The sequence below is a fragment of the Lithobates pipiens genome, unplaced genomic scaffold (genome assembly GCF_037356315.1).
Source record: "Lithobates pipiens isolate NorthernLeopardFrog02 unplaced genomic scaffold, aLitPip1_a1.2 Scaffold_19, whole genome shotgun sequence".
Taxonomy (NCBI): Eukaryota; Metazoa; Chordata; class Amphibia; order Anura; family Ranidae; genus Lithobates; species Lithobates pipiens.
Window position 1 is genome coordinate 534,532,956 of NW_027507764.1, and position 21,057 is coordinate 534,554,012.

Genomic DNA, 21,057 nt, shown 5'->3' on the forward strand with positions numbered 1-21,057 from the left:
ACTGTAATACCCACCTCATCCCCCCCCCACTGTAATACCCACCTCATCTCCCCCCCACTGTAATACCCACCTCATCTCCCCCCCACTGTAATACCCACCTCATCTCCCCCCCACTGTAATACCCACCTCATCTCCCCCCCACTGTAATACCCACCTCATCTCCCCCCCACTGTAATATCCACGTCATCTCCCCCCCACTGTAATACCCACCTCATCTCCCCCCCACTGTAATACCCACCTCATCTCCCCCCCACTGTAATATCCACGTCATCTCCCCCCCACTGTAATATCCACGTCATCTCCCCCCCACTGTAATATCCACGTCATCTCCCCCCCACTGTAATATCCACGTCATCTCCCCCCCACTGTAATATCCACGTCATCCCGCCCACTGTAATATCCACGTCATCTCCCCCCCACTGTAATATCCACGTCATCTCCCCCCCCCCACTGTAATATCCACGTCATCTCCCCCCCCCCCCCACTGTAATATCCACGTCATCTCCCCCCCCCCCACTGTAATATCCACGTCATCTCCCCCCCACTGTAATAGCCACATCATCTCCCCCCCCCCCCCACTGTAATATCCACGTCATCCCCCCCCCCCCACTGTAATACCCACCTCATCTCCCCCCCACTGTAATACCCACCTCATCTCCCCTCCCACTGTAATACCCACGTCATCTCTCCCCCCCACTGTAATATCCACGTCATCTCCCCCCCACTGTAATATCCACGTCATCTCCCCCCCCACTGTAATATCCGCGTCATCTCCCCCCCCCCCCACCCACTGTAATACCCGCGTCATCTCCCCCCCACTGTAATACCCGCGTCATCTCCCCCCCACTGTAATATCCACGTTATCTCCCCCCCACTGTAATATCCACGTCATCTCCCCCCCCCCCACTGTAATATCCACGTCATCTCCCCCCCCCCCCCCACTGTAATATCCACGTCATCTGCCCCCACTGTAATATCCAAGTCATCTCCCCCCACTGTAATATCCAAGTCATCTCCCCCCACTGTAATATCCATGTCGCCTAAGCAGACAGTCGTAGGCAGGCAGACAGATCAGAGCAGGCAGATCCATGAGCAGTTTAGGTGGGTGATGATGATGTCAGAGCGCCGCTCACCTAGGCTGTTGCCGGGTATACCAAGATAGCCACCGCTCCGGAGCTAGGCCGAAGCCGTGGCCTTTCCTATGGGCTCAATCTGCTGATCGGCACACCACGCGATTGAGAGGCGAGAGCCAGATGCAGCCATCAAAAGAGCCAGCAAGCCATTACTTTACCTGTTGCTTGAGAAAAGCTGTGAAGATGACGCAAAGGTCCTAATATGACTTTAACCAGATTTGCTTATAACTTCATATGCCTGTATCTCTGAAACTGCTGATCATCTAACATGTATTTTTTTTTTCACGGTAATATCTGCTTAGGTATCTGCATAATGTTGCGAGTTATGCAAATCTGTGAATGATGGTGTTTTCACAGCATCTAATATTGTCTGTATTTGTGTATCTAGTCAGGTGTTATGTTGAGTAAATGGTCCATTTATGGTAAACCTAATGTGTGTTTTTTTGTTTTTTTTAGGTAAAAAGACTTCGGAAGAGGCACCAGACAATGTGGATTTTCCAAAGAGAACGGTTTCAGCAAAAGGTAACTAGTTCAAGTAACAATATGCTTCATGGTTGGATTCATACCTTTTGCATTTTTACTTGTTTATCCGTTGTAATCAATGGTAATCCTTCAAAAAACATGTCTATTCAGCAAGTCATGATTTCATTGGCATTTAATAGTGAGTGTTGCAACATGCGCTGTAATGCATTAATATTGATATAAATATTAAATAAGAATCCAGCTAACGTAGTTATACAACCATGTAGATTTGTTGTGGCTATACCATGCTAATAGAACAGTGTTTTTCAAAATAAGACACTTAAAGAGAAAAAAAAGCTGTTGCTTTGAATAGCTTCAGCACATCTGTGGCTATAGGACATCACTAGGGTCTCACACTGCTCTGGTGTGATTTTTTTTATTTTATTTTATTTCCCACTCCAACAGTTTGACAGTAGTGGGTTTCTTGGCCATAACTTTGTTGTCAGAGGTTTTCTTTTGGGTTTAGATCAGGACTCTAGGATGGTCATTTTATTATTTTCAGCTTTAAGGAACTGCTTTACCCATTATGCTGTGTGACGGGGCATTGTCAAGCATGAAAATTGCTGGCTGATTGGGTGATGAACCACAGAACCACATGTTATCGAAGAAGGCTTTGATACACATTTGCATTAACTCTGACATGTAGCTGTATAAGAGGCCCAACTCCTGCTGCAGAAAATCTCCCCCAATGTTGCTTCCCCTCCACCTTTCACTAACTTCTTTACACGCTTTGGGTTCAATCTTTCCCCAGTTTGACGATGAACATATTGTTTGCCATCAGACTCAAATTAAACTTCTCTTGCTATTTCTGAAAGGGTTTAGGTTGTTTTAGAATTTTAATCTCCTGTGTGTGTGTTTTAGAGCTGCACAATTTTTTTTGCTTAGACTAAAGATCATGATTCTCTCACGATTCTTGAGACGTAACTGTTGTGATTAAAATGGTATTTCTATATACCTGACAAAGACCAGCTATAGGTATAACTAACGCAATTACAATACTCACAAAACCCTTTAACTTAACACTGCAGTGTCAGGAGACAACGAAAAACAGACCAGCCAATATTACAGTTCAGTAGTTGTCTAATTTATTCTGGGAGGTGCTGCATTTTATATGCACCCTTATCAGCCAATCATTGCATAGAACATGGGTGTGGTTAATACAGAGGCGTACATTACACATTATCATTACATATCATTACATATCATTACTCACATATTGTGACACAATTTCTTTATTTAGACAGTGCAGAATAAAACCGCCTATGCAAGCTATATTTTCTTATGTGCATGTCCACAGAAAAACTGCCTATGTCTGCAGATACAGAACCTAAGCCAGCTATCAAAGTTAACCCAAGTTAATCCCATATGAACTTACAAAGATGGAATCACTCTGGTTCAGCCATATCACAACAGTAACATCATCTTTCACATTATACAAACAAATTGGGCTAACTTTGCTGTTTATTTTTTTTATTTTTTTTTATTCATTAAAGTGTTTTTATTTTTCTCCCCAAAAAAATTGCATTTGAAAGATTGCTGTGCAAATACAATGTGACATAACATTAGGTACAATGTAAAATACACTTATTATATACATGTCTGTTCACAATTAGTCTTATTGTGGTGTTGGCTGATTTTATTTGAGGTTGGCGCAGTATTTTATTATAACTACTCTGATATAAAATATTGCAACAAGGGAGGGACAGTGGTGTAGTGGTTAGTGCTCATACCTAGCAGTAAAAAGGGTCGCTGGTTAAATTTCCAACTACGACACTACCCGCCTGGAGTTAGTTTGTTCTTCTTGTACCTGCATGGGTTTCCTCCGGGTACTCCGGTTTCCTCCCACACTCCAAAGACATGCAGGTAGGTTAATAGGCTTCTGTCCAAAAATTGGCCCTAATATGATTGTGGGCTCCTTGAGGATGGGGACTGATGTGAGTGTGCAATGTACAGGGATGGGGACAATTGTGGACACTCACTCAGGTTGAACTGGATGGAATGGTGTCTTTGTTCAACCTTACTAACTATGTAACAACCACCATTTTATATAATGTATATGTATGTGTGTTTGGGGAAGTAATTTTGTAGCAAAAAATTATTTTAACCTGAAACCAACAAGTCTCAGAAAACAGTTTAGTCTTTAAAGTGGTTGTAAACCACTTTAGCTATGTATGCATAGCTAGATCGAAGCCCTCGCTGCAGTGCCCATACACAACACTGGTTGGTGACATCACTCCTGGGGGTTACTTCTGGTTATCGCGGCTCCGGCGCTGTGATTGGCTGGAGCTGCGATGACGTCACTCCCGTGCATGCACGTGGTAACTGCACACTCACTGAAGCAATTAAGAGAAAGAGGGAGGAAGAAAAAAAAAGAAAAAATAAAGGTAAGGGGGGGGAGGGAAACAGGTCACCTTATGCAAGCATGAAGAACATGCATAGAAAAAATATCCTAACAAGGACATGAATTGGATTGTATTTGTAAACCAAGTCATCAACTTTCAATCTTTAACTGTACAGCTGGGGTGGGTTAGCCAGCCACTCCATTTAATCCTAAATAGCGTGGCTTTGAAATCCATAAATGCTAAGAGTCTCTCCACCTCGCACTGATGGTTGAGGGTGAGAACAGCATCAGGGGGAGATGGAGAATCCACCGAATTTCATAATCGTGTGATAGTGAGTTTGGCCGCTAGTAATATTTGTGTAAGCACCACTCTGATCTTAGAAGGAAACTTGTGTATTGTTAGGTGTAATAAGGCTAATTCAGGTGTGGGATCCACACGTTGATCACATATGTCAGATATCACTGTGAAAACCTTGTTCCAGAAGGATCGTACTGATTTGCACGTCCACAAGATATGGTACAATGTACCTACATCTCCGCACCCCCTCCAGCATAAGGCAGTACGATCCGGGCAAAATTTACTAAGTTTATAAGGTGTGAGGTACCAGAAGTGATCTACATCTAGAAAAAGTATACGTAGTGTAAAACGCAGACTTCAAATAGTCATCAGGAAAAGTTTTACCTAGGATGTTTTCCCATTTAGTAATAGTTGTTTTGGAAAAGGAATGCTGGGCGTTATAGATGCTGTAAAGCAGAGATATTACTTTAATGGGGCCACTAGGGTCCTGAAGGAATTTGTTTAGTAGTAAAGGTAAGTGCAGTTAAAAAGGTAGAGGGTGCTTCCGTAGAAAAGAGGAAATTTGTAGGTAGGGGAAATAGGCTGAGGAAGGGAGTGTAAATCGCGATGCCAAATAATCAAATGTGCAAAGGGACGAGTTGTGATACAGGTCTTGGAGTAGGGTTATGCCTTTGGAGATCCACGTTTTCAAATCAAGGTATGGAATAAAATGGCGGAGGACCGAGAGCGGGATAGGAATTTTACAGAACGATTGATCATGTATGGAAGAGATGGGAATTTCAGACCACGGTTTTGTGGAGATTTGAATTGTGGGTATAGAGGAAGTAGGGGCTGGTGCACCCAACAGAATAGCAATAAGGGTTGATTTAAGGTCCCAGTGTGTAGTGCCATCAACTTCCATGGCTATCCACGTTTTGTGTTCTGAGGGGGTCCACCAATATTTAAGTTGATCCAAGACACACGCTTTATAATATGCTATTACATTAGGAGCACCCATACCTCCATGCCTCTTATGTGTCTGCAAAATCGTAGCAGAACACCTAGGCGGTTTACGATTCCAGATGTATTGATTAAATATCGTTTGTACCGAGGAAAGGAAAGTACGTGGAATAGGGATTGCCTGTGTGCGAAATAAAGGAGTATAGGGAGTATAAGCATTTTAAGTGCTGCTATTCTACCCGCCGTCGATAGGTCTTGGGTATATAGATGTGACAATTGCTGAGGTAAAGATTCCAAAAAGGGTTTGAAATTATATTTATACAATTGTGAGGTCTGTCGGGTCAGATGAGTACCTAAAAAGGGTATAGAATGAGGAGACCAAGTAAAAGGGAATTCCCTGGTCAAAGCCAATTGCATGGAAGCTGGCACATGGACACCTCGAATTTGTGATTTAGTAGCATTCAATTTGTAATAAGAAACGGCACTAAAGTCCTGCAGCACTTTCTGTGTCTCAGACAATGAAGTTAAGGGGTTGGAGAGTACAAGCAGAACATCATCAGCGAATAAGCTGATTTTATACTCTTTACCAGCTATAGTTAACCCGGTGATGTTATGATGGGATCTAATATGTTCTGCCAATGGTTCCATTAGAAGCGTGAAAATTATCGGTGAAAGGGGGCATCCTTGTCGTGTCCCATTAGTTATATGTATCGATTTAGAGGCAATGCCCGAAGTAAGTACCGTGGCCGAGGGAGTGAAATATAGGGCCATGATGGCCGTCTGAATCCATCCCACAAATCCAAAATTATTGAGTACCGCCTTCAGGTAACCCCAATGTACCCTGTCGAATGCCTTCTCTGCATCCAAGGATAGAAGCAGAGAAGGCACTCGAGAGGACCCAGCCTGGGAAATTAAATTGATAAGACGTCTAGTGCTGTCTGGGGCCTGTCGTCCAGGTACAAAGTCCACTTGATCTGGGTGGATAAGATCAGTTAAAACTGTCTGCAGACGGGTAGCTAGAAGTTTAGCGAAGAGTTTCACATCTATGTTGAGAAGGGATATGGGTCTATAATTTGCAGGGTTAGTAGGATCCTTGTCGGATTTTGGCAAAGTCACTATCACCGCTTTAAGCATTTCAGGTGGAAAAGTGCCAGAGGACGAAGCCCGATCAAAAACTGATTGTAAATGTGGAGCAATTTCATTGGAGAAGAGTTTGTAATACTTATTTATGAAACCGTCCGCAACTGCAGACTTACGGTTGGGAAGTCTTTGGATGACCAAACAGATCTCTGAGATTGAGAGATGGAATCAAGTTGATCCTTAGAAAGGGTGGGAAGTTTTATTTTTTGTAAAAACTCATCAATAAGTGTTGGTGAGGGTTGATGGGTATCCCCATCATCACGAAGGTTGTATAGGGATTGGTAATAATCTGTGAATACATTGGCTATGTCTTTAGGATTTATAACAGGCTTTTTAGTGAATGGATGAGTAAGGGTAGCTATCCTACGTTTGATCTGTTTGGCCTTCACTATTCTAGCCAACCAAGCTCCCGCTTTGTTATGCAAGCCGTAGTAGGAGGCCTTAAGGAATTTAAGATGGTTTGCCTGTTTATAAAGGAGTAAAGATCTCAACTGTTGTCTATCTTTAAGAATATCTTGCGTAGGGGAGTAGGTGTAAGTTTATTAACCCGTTCTTTAGAGGATATGATATGTAACAAGTCCTCAATCTGCTTCATCCTCTCTTTTTTTTTTTTTTTTTTTTAACAGCTGAAGCTAATTTAAGCAATACCCCTCTCATGTACACTTTGTAAGTATTCCATAATGTGAACCGGTTAACATCAGGAGTGTCATTATAAGGAAAGAAATCGCAATGTTCTTACTGGATCGTTTGGCACAGTAGCTTGTCTCCTTAAAGAGAGACGTGCAACCTCCAAATAGGAGGAGGAGTATTTCGTACGGTATCATCAAATTCTAGCAAAATTGTTGCATGATCCGACCAAGATATTGTGCCAATGTCCGATCTCAATACATTTTGGAGATACTTTTTCCCTGTCAGAAAAAAGTCAATACGGGAGTAAGAAGAGTGCACTGCCGACAAAAACGTGTAGTCTTTCAGAGCCATGAAAGCATCGCCATACATCATACAGTTCGTACTTCACAAGCAGAGGGACAATAGAGTGTAGGGGTCTCCTGGTCTGGCTGGAAGAATCCATAGTAGGATCTAAGACTGTATTGAAGTCCCCACCCATAAGGGGGGTGCCTTGAACAATGTCCGAAATCTTGGCAAGCAAAGGTGCAAGGAATCTTCTGTGCTTGGAATTGGGGGCGTACAGGTTTACCAATGTAAACACGGTGTGGTTGAGTTCGCAAATAAGAATCAAATACCTGCCAAGTGGGTTGTGGATTGTGCGGATGGGGCAAAACAGGACAGAGTCCCTAATAGCATTCAGAACTCCCCTGGCTTTTTTGGATCCGTTGGACGTAAAAACTTGGGAGTAGCCTTGGAAGTTCAACTTAGGGCATTTATGGGCAGCAAAGTGTGTCTCTTGGGCGAAGACGACATCTGCTTTAAGTGAGCGGGCTTCCTTTAGTAGGGCAGATCGCTTAAATGGGCTGTTGAGGCCTTTCGCATTGCTGGACACAAACTTTAATGGCAGCATGTGGTTACGTGCTAAAATGTTGCAGAACAGGAGATGTGCATCCCATAGGCGGTTACTACATCTCATCTCTAAAATAGGGCAATGTACCTGTAGAGTAAGAAAGAACAGCGCAGTAACTGCGGCAATCCATATAGGCGTTGTAGACCATATAGCATGCTCAGACCATAGATGGTGACCCAGCAAAAAGGGGAAAGGAAAAACCACAAAAGGAAAGGACAAGGAAGGGTGGAGGACAACATTGGTAAAAAGGACCTGAGTATTCAGGACAATGGACAGCTGAAGCTGCTTCGGCAGAAAACTGGGGTATAAAGACCAATAGTGCCGTGCGCTAGGCACAAACAAAAAAAGGCAAAAGGAGTAGTAGGCCTCCGTGCCTCACGCTACAGGTACGTAGCAAAGGTAGGGAGAGGTTTGCTGGATTTCAGCAAGACAGATCAAGTCCATTCTGTACCCAGGCGTTCCGGAGCTGGCTGAACAGGAGATGGGGCATCCTGAGGGAGCAGATTACATTGTTTAAACATTTGTATTCCTTTCTCCACACTGTGTATAGGAATCACACTGCCATTCCACAAAACGAGTAGTTTTGTGGGAAACCCCCATCTGTACATTATATTATTGTTACGTAGAATCTTCGTAAGCGGATTAAACTTCTTTCTATTCAGTGCGGTTTGTTGTGAGATGTCGGTATATAGAGATATACCCGTGAAGTCATCCGGGACTACTGGATTTTGTTTAGCAGCCGCCATGATCCTTTCTTTAACATGGTAGTAGTGAATGCGTGCCAGAGTGTCTCTAGGTGCTGTGTCAGGAAGAAATTTTGGTTTAGGAATGTGATGGGCCCTGTCCACGCACAATTCAATGTCCGTCAGAAAAGGTATAAGGGCTTTCATAAGGCGTTGGACGAAATTAGTGAGTTCACTCGGAGGGATGGTTTCAGGGATACCTCTGAATTTTATATTACTTCGCCTTGAGCGGTCTTCCAAATCTGATAATTTGTTTTGAAGGTGCTGTAAAGCAGATTCTTGGTCAGCATCAACTAGGCCATTATGGGCGGTATATAGATCCGCCATTTTTGATTCCAAGTGCTGGATTTGGGTAGAGTGAGTGTGGACAGTATTATTCACTGAGGCGAACATGTCAGAAAAATCATTAAATAATGTTCTCCTGAGGGACAAGAGCATATTTTTCATAGTGCTCTCAGAGATAGCCTGGTCTGAAGCAGGGAATCTGTCTATGAAGGGCTCAGCATGGATGCCCTGTGAGGAGAGCTGTGTGGAGATAAGCTGTGGATGGACATGATGCGGCCCAGCAGATATGTCATCTCCCTCCCTGCGTTGTCTTGTTTTGGCTGGGCTGCTCATAGTGGGTGTGGGAGGGGGTGATATTTCCCCCGTGTCTGCCAGTGTAACAGGAGCCCGACTCACCCCGTGCGGATGGCTAGTGTGCGGTCCGTTCCCTCCACTGTGACGAGCGCTGGTGCCATCTTGGGGATTCGACGGTGTTACCGCCGGATAAAAATCAGTGAGCCGCTGCGGCGGTTTAGAGCCTTTCCTCCGCTTAGTCATCACTGCCTGAGATGCCCGCCGGGTCAGGGACGAAAGCAGAGCAGCAAGAACCTCTCCGGTGCGTCGCTGAGGGCTGCTAAGTAGCGTGAGGCGACAGGAGCTCAGAGCTATGCGACCATCTTCTCCGCCGGCCGGACACGCCCCCCGGATTTAAACCTTATTGAGCATTTGTGGGGCAGCCTCAAATGGAAAAGTGGAGGAGGGCAAGGTCTCTAACATCTACAAGCTCCGTGATGTCTGCATGGAGGAGTGGAAGAGGGTTCCAGGGGTAACCTGTGAACCTCTGGTGAACTCCATGCCTAAGAGGGTTAAGGCAGCGTTGGAAAATAATTGTGGCCATGCAAAAAATTGACACTTGTGTTGAGTTATTTTGAGGGGACAGCAAATTTACACTGTTATACAAGCTGTACACTCACTACTTTACATTGTAGCAAAGTGTCACCATTCAATCATACAGTTTGTAGTGTACATAGATTTGCTAAATAATGGGATAAAGGAATTTCTCTTTCGTTCATTGACACACAGCTCCTTTAAATCTTGATCTTAGGTGTTATATCGCCACCTTCAGGAGAGGACTAGACAGAACATGTAAAACATGTAAAAACTGCATAGCACAGCCCAGGGTGGTGGTCCCACTGGCTATAACCCCTCACCCTGCTTCCTGCAGCTTGTTTTTTATGCCTAGTGTAGAAGGACCTGGCTCCCGGTGGGACTATTGGTCCTGGAAATTTTTCCATTTTTTCTCTGCAATTTTGATCCTGTGATCTACAATCAACAGCCGGGCTGGTTGACAGTCTGGATAATATAGATCCTTGTTGTCTCCCCAGCCTGGCCATCGAGCATGAGCAGACCCTAGCTACGCGCTGGGTTGGCCATGACATGCCCTTTTCTGGTCTAGGAGCGGCCGGTGAGCTATATGCTCTGGGGCACACACATGACTGGGCTACTGCTGTCTGTGTCACAGTGCCATGGCCAACAGCCACCCTGTACTACTTGGGTGATGGGTCTGTGATGAAATGCATCCAGTGGTCCCAAGAGGAGGCGTAAATACAGCTCCACCTGTCCCGGCAGGATGAAGCAGCTAGGCATTCCCTGGGAGGTCGACTAGGGGGTCTCTCACGCTCCCTTTCTTCTCTCCCTGTCCCTCTTTCCATCTTCCCAATACTGGGCCACTGTATGATGAGGCTGTGCTGGGTGTTGGTCTGCTCCTTTCCCTTTTTTTTTTTTTTTTTTTTTGCTGATCACAGTGAGGTGTTCATTCATTTGGTGGGGGGGGGGGGAGGGGGGCACAATTTTCCTGTAGCCTTAACCAGTGTATTACTGTTGGCCATTTCCTAGAAGGTTCTGCGACCATTTTCTTGTCGCCTCAGCTTGTTTTACCCCAGCGCTGGTGACTGTATGCATCTAGAATGGCGCAATTTTTACTCAGGACACCTCAAGCTTGGCATAGGGATGAGAGAACGGCACGGCGCACTACCAGAGTCAGGCTGGTGAGTCCTGAGGGGGTCCCTCAGTCTGTGAAGCAGCTAGGAGGGTGGGATTTGTGTGCCTTGCCTTAGGTCCCTGAGTGGTGACAGGCAAGTGAGGGTCAGCATGGCGTCAGAAGCTAGCGCTTCTTCCCCAGACATCCCTGTTGGCTCACTTGCACCTACGGTACCCATGAACACTTTGTCGGCGGTCCTGGGGTTTTTTGTTGCCAGGGTGGAAGCGATGTGTGGGCGCAAGGGGAGTAAAAATGCCCCCCCCCCCCCCCCCGTCTGATAGTGAGGATAACTGTGTCCGGTTTAACGCAGGAAAAAGGCACTTGTAGGAGCACTTATCACAGCAGTGCGGGGTACCCTGAACAGACACGATACAGCAGGGGCATCTGCAGAGGTGGCGGTCCTTTTTAGGTCCCGCAAAACCGGCTCACACTTCTAAGGTGATTCCGTATTAATTTAATGTATTTTAATAAGTTTATATACAAGGAATGGGGGAGCCGCAACGGGCCTTTTCAGTCCCGAGAAGGATGGCAGTGGGTTACCCCTTTAAGGAGAGCCTCCTGAAAAAATGGACATTACCTCTGGTCGTTGACCCCCTGGTATTCAGGTTAAATAATGTAACCTTGATTGCGGTAGAAGGGACTCCTGTCCCCATGGACCCTACCGATGGGAGGGCTGAGGCGGTGACCCGGTCCATGTGTACGGTAGTGGGATCAGCGTTATGACCAGTGTTGGCCGTGGCCTTGGTGTCGCAGGCGTTTACTGAATAGGCAAAATTGCTGCACCAAGAATTGGTGAAGCAACAGGCTTCCCCGGTCTGCGTAGAACCTGTTGGTGCATGGCCTTAAGTATTTTAAAGAATAAATACTGTGCTATCTTAAGAATGACAAGCTGCGGCTCAAAATGTTATGCCCAAAAAGTATGCGAATAAATAATCAATAGTGATAAAATTAATTCAATTAAATGTATACATAAAAATCAATGAATATGGACAATACTAGAGCGGATTATATTACATATAGATGCCTAATTGGTATGCAATAAAAATACCTAATTGATGCACAATAATCAATAATAAAGTGAAGTGAAAATAATAGCCACATATACATAAAATCCACCTATAAATAATTTAAAAATAATATATTAGTCCATAAATATCCCGTGAATTTCTTAACACCAGTGCGACAATCAAATTTCCACACAAGACACGATCGTGAGCCACCTCCACCAAGTTTGAAAACGCTGCCGCTCACCGGAACTAGGTGGTCCCTTATTATAGGGGGCCACACCACGTATTGGGCTTCAACCACAGCCAAGGATGGTAATGTTGCCACAGCTCTACAACTTAACTAGATAATCTGCAGTAGAAAGCCTCACTTGTACTCGGATAGAAAAATGTCCAGGCTCCCAAGGGTTAATCCATATAAACAGTATATGGCAGGATTCCCAAAAAATAGATAAACTCACATAGCATAAAACCCTTTTAAAAGTTTTATTCATAAAAAAAAGAAATGCACACTTAGAGCTAATGAATGGAATCGGCATAAAAACAATACGAGCTGGCCAGCCTCGCTCACAGCCCGTAGCTTCTGGGACTAAGCGTACAGCGGTGACGTCAGAACGTCGCTCCTCCTCCCTACGCCTTTCATCATCAATAGGACATCACGGGGCATGGGCGTCGTCCTGACGCACCGCAATAAATACACAAACAGCCATGCCTCGGTCTGAGTCCCGGGTCACAGACAAGAAACCATCTTGGTTAAGGGAACGGAACCCTATCCACAGTGTAATTATGGGAAAAACTAACGAACAGCTGCAATAACACATCCCTCCATGAATGACAAATATAGATTGTCACCGAGAGAGTATTTGAAAAAATACAATGAGATTTAAAAATTAAAAACGATTGGAAAATTAAATTAAAGGTGTGTGTGTGTGTGTGTGTGTGTGTGTGTGTGTGTGTATATATATATATATATATATATATATATATATATATACAGTCAGGTCCATAAATATTGGGACATCGACACAATTCTAATATTTTTGGCTCTATACACCACCACAATGGATTTGAAATGAAACTAACAAGATGCACCTTAACTGCAGACTTTCCGCTTTAATTTGAGGGTATTTACATCCAAATAAGGTGAACGGTGTAGGAATTAAAACAGTTTGTATATGTGCCTCACACTTTTTAAGGGACCAAAAGTAATGGGACAGATTAACAATCATCCATCAAACTTTCACTTTTTAATACTTGGTTGCAAATCCTTTGCAGTCAATTACAGCCTGAAGTCTGGAACGTATAGACATCACCAGGCACTGGGTTTCATCCCTGATGATGCTCTGCAAGGCCTCTACTGCAACTGTCTTCAGTTCCTGCTTGATCTTGGGGCATTCTGCCTTCAGTTTTGTCTTCAGCAAGTGAAATGCATGCTCAATCGGATTCAGGTCAGGTGATTGACTTGGCCATTGCATAACATTCCACTTCTTTCCCTTAAAAAACTCTTTGGTTGCTTTCGCAGTATGCTTCGGGTCGTTTTCCAACTGCACTGTGAAGCGCAGTCCAATGAGTTCTCAAGCATTTTGCTGAATATGAGCAGATAATATTGCCCGAAACACTTCAGAATTTATCCTGCTGCTCTTGTCAGCAGTCACATCATCAATAAATACAAGAGAACCAGTTCCATTGGCAGCCATACATGCCCACGCCATGACATTACCACCACCATGCTTCACTGATGAGGTGGTATGCTTTGGATCATGAGCAGTTCCTTTCCTTCTCCATACTCTTCTCTTCCCATCACCCTGGTACAAGTTGATCTTGGTCTCATCTGTCCATAGGATGTTGTTCCAGAACTGTGAAGGCTTTTTTAGATGTTGTTTGGCAAACTCTAATCTGGCCTTCCTGTTTTTGAAGCTCACCAATGGTTTACATCTTGTGGTGAACCCTCTGTATTCACTCTGGTGAAGTCTTCCCTTGATTGTTGACTTTGACACACATACACCTACCTCCTGGAGAGTGTTCTAGATCTGGCCAACTGTTGTGAAGGGTGTTTTCTTCACCAGGGAAAGAATTCTTCGGTCATCCACCACAGTTGTTTTCCATGGTCTTCTGGGTCTTTTGGTGTTGCTGAACTCACCGGTGTGTTCTTTCTTTTTAAGGATGTTCCAAACAGTTGATTTGGCCACACCTAATGTTTTTGCTATCTCTCTGATGGGTTTGTTTTGTTTTTTTAGCCTAATGATGGCTTGCTTCACTGATAGTGACAGCTCTTTGAATCTCATATTGAGAGTTGACAGCAACAGATTCCAAATGCAAATAGCACACTTGAAATGAACTCTGGACCTTTTATCTGCTCCTTGTAAATGGGATAATGAGGGATTAACACACACCTGGCCATGGAACAGCTGAACAGCCAATTGTCCCATTACTTTTGGTCCCTTAAAAAGTGTGAGGCACATATACAAACTGTTGTAATTCCTACACCGTTCACCTGATGTGGATGTAAATACCCTCAAATTAAATCTGAAAGTCTGCAGTTAAAGCACATCTTGTTTGTTTCATTTCAAATCCCTTGTGGTGATGTATATAGACAAAAAGATTAGAATTGTGTTGATGTCCCAATATTTATTGACCTGACTGTGTATATGTATGTGTGTGTGTATGTATATATATATATATATATATATATATATATATATATATATATATATATACCGTATATACTCGAGTATAGGCCGACCCGAGTATAAGCCGAGGCCCCCAATTTACCCCCAAAAAACTGGGAAACCTATTGACTCGTGTATAAGCCGAGGGTGAGATATGCCTGTCCATCCCTGTGTGTGTGTCCATCCATCCATCCATCCCTGTGTGTGTGTGTGTCCATCCATCCATCCATCCCTGTGTGTGTGTGTGTCCATCCATCCATCCATCCCTGTGTGTGTGTCCGTCCATCCATCCATCCATCCATCCATCCATCCCTGTGTGTGTGTCCATCCGTGTGTGTGTGTGTGTGTGTGTGTGTGTGTGTGTGTGTGTGAGGCCTTGTGTGTCCAGCCTACCTGTGTCCCCAGCCTCCGTCCGGTCCCGAGCCTCCGTCCGGTCCCGTCCCGTCCCGAGCCTCCGTCCGGTCCGGTCCCGTCCCGTCCCGAGACTCCGTCCGGTCCCGTCCCGAGCCGAGCCGAGCCTCCGTCCGGTCCCGTCCCAGGATCACCGCTCTTCGTCGGCGCCCATTTTCCTGTTCAAATGCCGCGCCTCCCTGTCTGTGATAGGCGGAACACAATTTCCCAGCAGTCTGTGTTCCGCCTATCACGGCCATCCTTTCATCCTCGTCCGTAGTACGAGGATGAGCGGATGTCCGTGATAGGCGGAACACAGGCTGCTGGGAAATTCAGTGTTCCGCCTATCACAGGCGAAGGCGGAGCCGGAGGCGCGGCTTTTGAATTAGAATAGAATGGCCGCTGTCTGTCTGCTCGACACGCTGATCGAGCGGGCAGACAGCGATGACTCGAGTATAAGCCGAGGGGGGCACTTTCAGCCTCAAAAAAGAGGCTGAAAATCTCGGCTTATACTCGAGTATATACGGTATATATATCCTGTTTCCCCTAAAATAAGACCTAATGTGATTGTCGGTGATAGCTGCAATAAAAGCCCTACCCCCCAAATAAGCAGTAGTTAAAGTCCTTGTAGGTCTTCTTTTCAGGATAGGGCTTATTTTTGAGGAAACAGAGTAGGGCTTATTTGGGTGGTAGGGCTTATATTGCAGCCAACACCGACAATCACGCTAGGTCTTTTTTAGGGGAAACAGGGTATATCTCCATCCATAAAAATCACACAAAATTATTTTCCAGACAGCACCCAATACATAAATCAATTCTTTAAAGCTCCAAAATGATATTTATTTATAATACCTGAGCCTCTAATACTAAAACATAAAAACTATACAAATTAAATAAAACATTTTTTTCCTATACAAATAATTTTTTTATCAAAAAACAAAACAAAAAAAACATTCTAATAAAAAATGCAATCCTGCCACCAGAGACTCAGACCAAGTATACACTTAACTCTTGAAGGGATTTAGAACTATTTTTATCAATAAAAGCATTTACATCGACTTCTATATTGAGTCCAAAAGGAGTATAGGATTTAACCCTATGTACCCAAGACATCTTTAGCTTTGAGATACTCCTTACTAAACTACTGCCCCTCCAATGAGGTCTAAATTTATCAATACCTAGAAAGATCATATGGTACCCTGGAGCCTCACGTGGGAAGTGAGCCCCCAGAGAGGAGAGACTGATTTGGAAGGCTGGTACAAATATTTTTAATGAGGCCAGCAAATTGGCAAGACTTGATGAGCTCAAACTCATCAAAGATAAAATGATCCCTTTTAAAGGTAAAGAGGAATATCTCGATAGGTCTGCTAATCTGCTTAATATTCTAGAAAAAGAAATATAATCGGGATGTGGCAGATTAGGAGTCTAAAGCGGTATTTGAATGGCAAAGAAAGCTTTTAGCTGAACAGGCTATGGAAGCTAATATAGCTATGGACACCACCCCTCAAGTAAAGAACCAATTAGGAGGAATACCACAAATGCCTTCTAATGGTCTCACTTTACCCCCAATGAGGCGAGCTCCTTCCCCTATGGGGAGGGCCCTGGTTCATTCTTATGCGAGTACAGCTAAACTTTCTACTTCTCCTTATCCTTACCCTGGTAATCAGGGCAGTGATACAAACAATTACTAGAGTAGAGGTGTGAACAGTTTCCAAGGGGGACCCCCCACACCAATATGAGGGAAGCCAGCAATATTATAACCAGGGACCCCCCCGCCCGCGGATGTGGATATGCTCGGGGCTCTTTCCCCTATCATGGTCGTTGTTCAAACTCTTATGGCCAGTTTGATAATCTAGCTCAGACTCGCCCTTCTAATTCCACATCAGGTCAGTCGAATTCATACAATGACCATCCAATAGTACTTTATAATGGCGATTATGATCATGATTATAATATGCATATTCAGAATAGTTTTACCCCCTTGGGGAATTTGGGTGTTTTCAATGAGGAACCCCACCAATCTACTTCGGGTAGAGGGAATAATACTGGGAATCCCGGGCCCACTATGGCTTTAACCATGGAGACAATCGTGAGTACAGTCAGGGAGAGAGACAGCAGAATTGGAGTTTTCCCAGGCCAAACCAAGGAACAAAAAAAGAGTATTAGAACTAAGAGAGGAACTTGAGGGGGGAGGTGTGCTCAGTCCAAAAAGGCCTAGGACATAACTGGCACCGGTATCTTTAATCTGAGTTCCCATATCCTCACAGGTCCTGAACTGAAACTTCTAGATAAGGGCTTAACGTTTGCCCCTCCAAGAAATATTAGTAAATTTCAAACATACATGGACATCCACAAATATGTCCAAAAATTAAATTTATAGGGGTATATGGCTTCAAACTTGTATAACCCCCCCCCCCCCCCAGGACAGGTGCCCAAATTTTTACACATTCTGGTTTAGCAAACGCTTCTTTGTTTAACCCTCCAGGACATTTACCGCCGGCATTACGTTTTCAGGGATTTAACCTTGAAGGATTTAGCAGGGATGCAGGTTAAATTCGTAAGAAATAGAAAATTGACCTGGGGATAACCAATAATAATTTGGTTATGTCCTGCTAAGGGAAGTGGCATAGTCATCATAAACGAGATGACTATATGCGGGAAATGTATTGTATATTAGGTGATGAGGCTACCTATACCCTTTTACCATCCAATCCTAATGATAAATATACACGCACTTTAGAAACATTAGTTACTAGAGGCTCAAAATTGAATATTAAGAAAGAAAGTGCCTTTTTGATACTGAGAGCGCCTAGAGTTCCAATTATTTACTATTTACCTAAAGTACATAATAGTCTTACTTGCCCCCTGGGACGCCCCATAGTGAGTGGCATTGATTCCATCAGTTCCCGGGTGGGCAAGTATATTGACTTTTTTGCAGCCACTAGTACGAGTTATGCCCTTATATGTGAAGGACACTCGGCATGTTATTGGCCTCCTTTCCAACCACAAACCACGGTTGGGGACGTGGTTGGTGTCGGCCAACGTCACTTCATTATATACTGTGATTCCTTACCAGTTAGGTTTAGACAGTGTTTTATTTAATAAGGATTCTAATTTACCTCAGATTCAGATACAAATTATAATGTAATTACTGGAATACACCGCCACTCATAATTTTTTTTTTTGCTGGTTTGACGGCCAATTTAGAGTGTATAGAGGTGTTGCCATGGGGGCTAAATATGCCCCCAGCCTGGCGAACCTCTTTATGGCCAAGTGGGAGGAGGATGTTGTCTATGCTCAACCCAGACCTGAGGTAATTTTGTGGGTTCGATACATAGACGACATCCTCCTCCTATGGAATGGAAGCGAGAGAGACCTTGCAGGATTCATACATTCCTCAACTCCAATGCTAGAGGTATACATCTGAATTATGAGTAGTATTATGAGAGATGTATTAGTACATCTGAATTATGAGCAGTAGCTGATGCTCACACCCACCCTTTCCCCACACGCCGCCGAAAGCACTTGGAGCCCCGAGAAATGGCAGCCCTTTTTACCTCGCCAGCGCATCGTAAAGCACGCCTCCCTTGATTTTTCCTACTCCTTTTCTCGCCCTGTTTTTCTTCTCTGAGGGGACAAGGACAAAAGAAAAAAAATACATACATGGAAACAGTTGACTTTACCCGACATGGCAGTGAACCCACCACTCCCTACCACTGGTGCCCCAGCGAGCCCTATGGAGCCCACTTACAAGGGAATTAACTCTCCCCTCCTCTGCTGAGACAGTAGCCGCCTCACGACCCCAGGAACTCCATCCTGTAGTTCTCGTATAACTCACGCTAGAGCAATATGACGACCCTTTCCCACTGCACTCCTCCACTGAGACTATCCAAGGAGACCATCGCACCCTAACCTGCATAAACTAACCTGACCTTATGAGGGTACAGCTCCTATCCACAATTGACCATCCTCTACTCCCCATGATAGCCCTATTGGAGCTAACCCCCTACGGAAATAGCTTGAGCCACGATGTTTATATAAGCTCCCTATTAACTTTCCGGAACAGAGACAAGATCACACCGAACCAAGACATTCTCTCCTGATGCAAAAGAAATGCCGCACAGCCCTGTCACAGGGTGAACTTGAGTCTTGACATCTTTAACTCTCTGCTCGGGACTGAGCGGACACCCCCCCCCCCCCCACTCCCTTTCCATCTCTACTCTTGACCACCTCCCGCCTCCTCTTGCTCTGCCTCGATCCTTCCCAACTACAACTATGGTCCTCTTCTTTTTTTCCTCTCCCCCTTCCTCCCCTTTTACACCCTTACCGGCAAACAGACTTAACATGGTAAGGTATGTTTACAAGGTTAAGGTTCTTAGCCCTGGGGCGTGGCCAAGATGGCAACCAGCTAGGACGTGTTTGCAGAGAGCTCCGCACCTGGCAGGCTATTTATCCGGCATTTAGGGACATACATCTCTCCCCGTGGGCCGGTGAAGCGGTGGTGAGGCTCGGGGATGCGCAGGGGTAGCTCCGGTTCCCATAGGAAGAAGCATACGGTCCCGGGAACCCCGCCGGGAACTCCACTACAGACCCGCGCGGCACGCGGGCAGGCCTACACCAACATGGCGTCTCAAACGGACCACGCTGACACGCCACCGATGGGTGATGATCAATTTCAAGCTCTTATGCAAGCGATCACTGGTTGCCAGACTACCCTAACCACTAAGATAGAGCAGATACAGCTCGACATGGGGCTTATCCGGCGAGATATGGATAAACACCGGGAGCGGCTTGCCGAGGTGGAACGGAGGGTTGGAGACGTGGAAGATGTTACCCGCGACCATGATGCCTCCCTCCGTACCCTGCAGGTGCGGGTGAAGGCGCTGGAATCCAGGGCAGAGGACCACGAGAACAGGAATAGGAGGAACAACCTGAGGTTGGTGGGCCTCCCGGAGGGGTCGGAGGGCCGTGACACCGAAGCCTTTACCGAACGTTTGCTACGTACACTTCTCCCGCTCGCTGAGTTCTCCCCCCATTTTGTCGTGGAACGAGCGCACAGAATGCCGTCGGTTCGTGGCCCACCGGGCGCCCCGCCACGCACGTTTATTTTCCGCCTTTTGAACTTTAGAGACAGAGACCTGGTTCTTCGGGAGGCGAGGAAGGTGGGGGACCTGCGCTTTGAAAATGCTAAATTAATGCTTTTTCCTGATTATTCTGTGGAGACGCAGAGGCAACGCAGGACATTCGACCAAGTCAAGGCCCAGCTGCGCACCAAAGGTCTCAAGTACAACATGATGTTCCCCGCGAAACTCAGAGTGATTGACGGAGAATCCGTTCGTTTCTTTACCGCCCCGAGTGAGGCCTCCAGATGGATTGATTCCCTTCCCCAGCAGAGATAATTTTTTGATGGTGATTACCTGACTGGGGTCCACAAGCATCACAAGCTTTGCCCAGTGTCACGCGGATCGGATTCCCCCCCCCCCCCTAGCTCTGTCCCTCCATTTTGGAACTTGGAGGGCAGGTCGGAGTGCCCCTCTCCTTTTCAATACTGGTTTTGGGCAGGGGGCGAGGAGCCGACCTGATATTCTGATGCTCCTTAGGGGGGGTCTACAGGTTCATGTCTTCATATTTCTGTCTAACGGGCCTTAGGGCCCTACCCCCTCCCTAGTTTATACCCGGGGGGGTTTGCAAGATTACTTCTGGATGTGAATACTCTGTACTGATGATGCTGGACCCCGCTACTCCGATGTTGTCGTCCTGTTGGATGAGTTGCTACTAAGAATGGGCCCTTGGAACATTCCAAGAGAATTTTGCACTTCAATCTGAGGCGCCACATACACTACGATTTGTTCCCTTTTGTCTTGTTTTTTCTTTTCCTTTGCCTCCAGGAAGCGGCTGCGCTGGAGTTTGTCTACTCTGCGCAGGAGACTCTGTCCTAGGTGTGCTGGTTGATACGCACCGCCCCCGCGGGAGATTTCTCCTTTAAATGGGTTTGATTATGTTTGGTTTGGGTTCTCAAACACCCTGGGGCTGTTTTTCTGGGGTGTGGGGTGG

General features: G+C 45.3%; 1 protein-coding gene across 7 annotated transcripts in view; it reads left to right on the plus strand.

Annotated features, from left to right (window-relative positions):
- LOC143997550 (catenin delta-1-like) overlaps positions 1-21,057 on the plus strand; it is a 575,442-nt gene that overhangs the window by 283,147 nt on the left and 271,238 nt on the right. For all 7 annotated transcript variants that reach the window (XM_077493212.1, XM_077493213.1, XM_077493214.1 and 4 more), the window contains one exon: positions 1,590-1,655. In XM_077493212.1, coding sequence (XP_077349338.1) covers positions 1,590-1,655 — 66 coding nt within the window. The remainder of the gene's footprint in view (positions 1-1,589; positions 1,656-21,057) is intronic.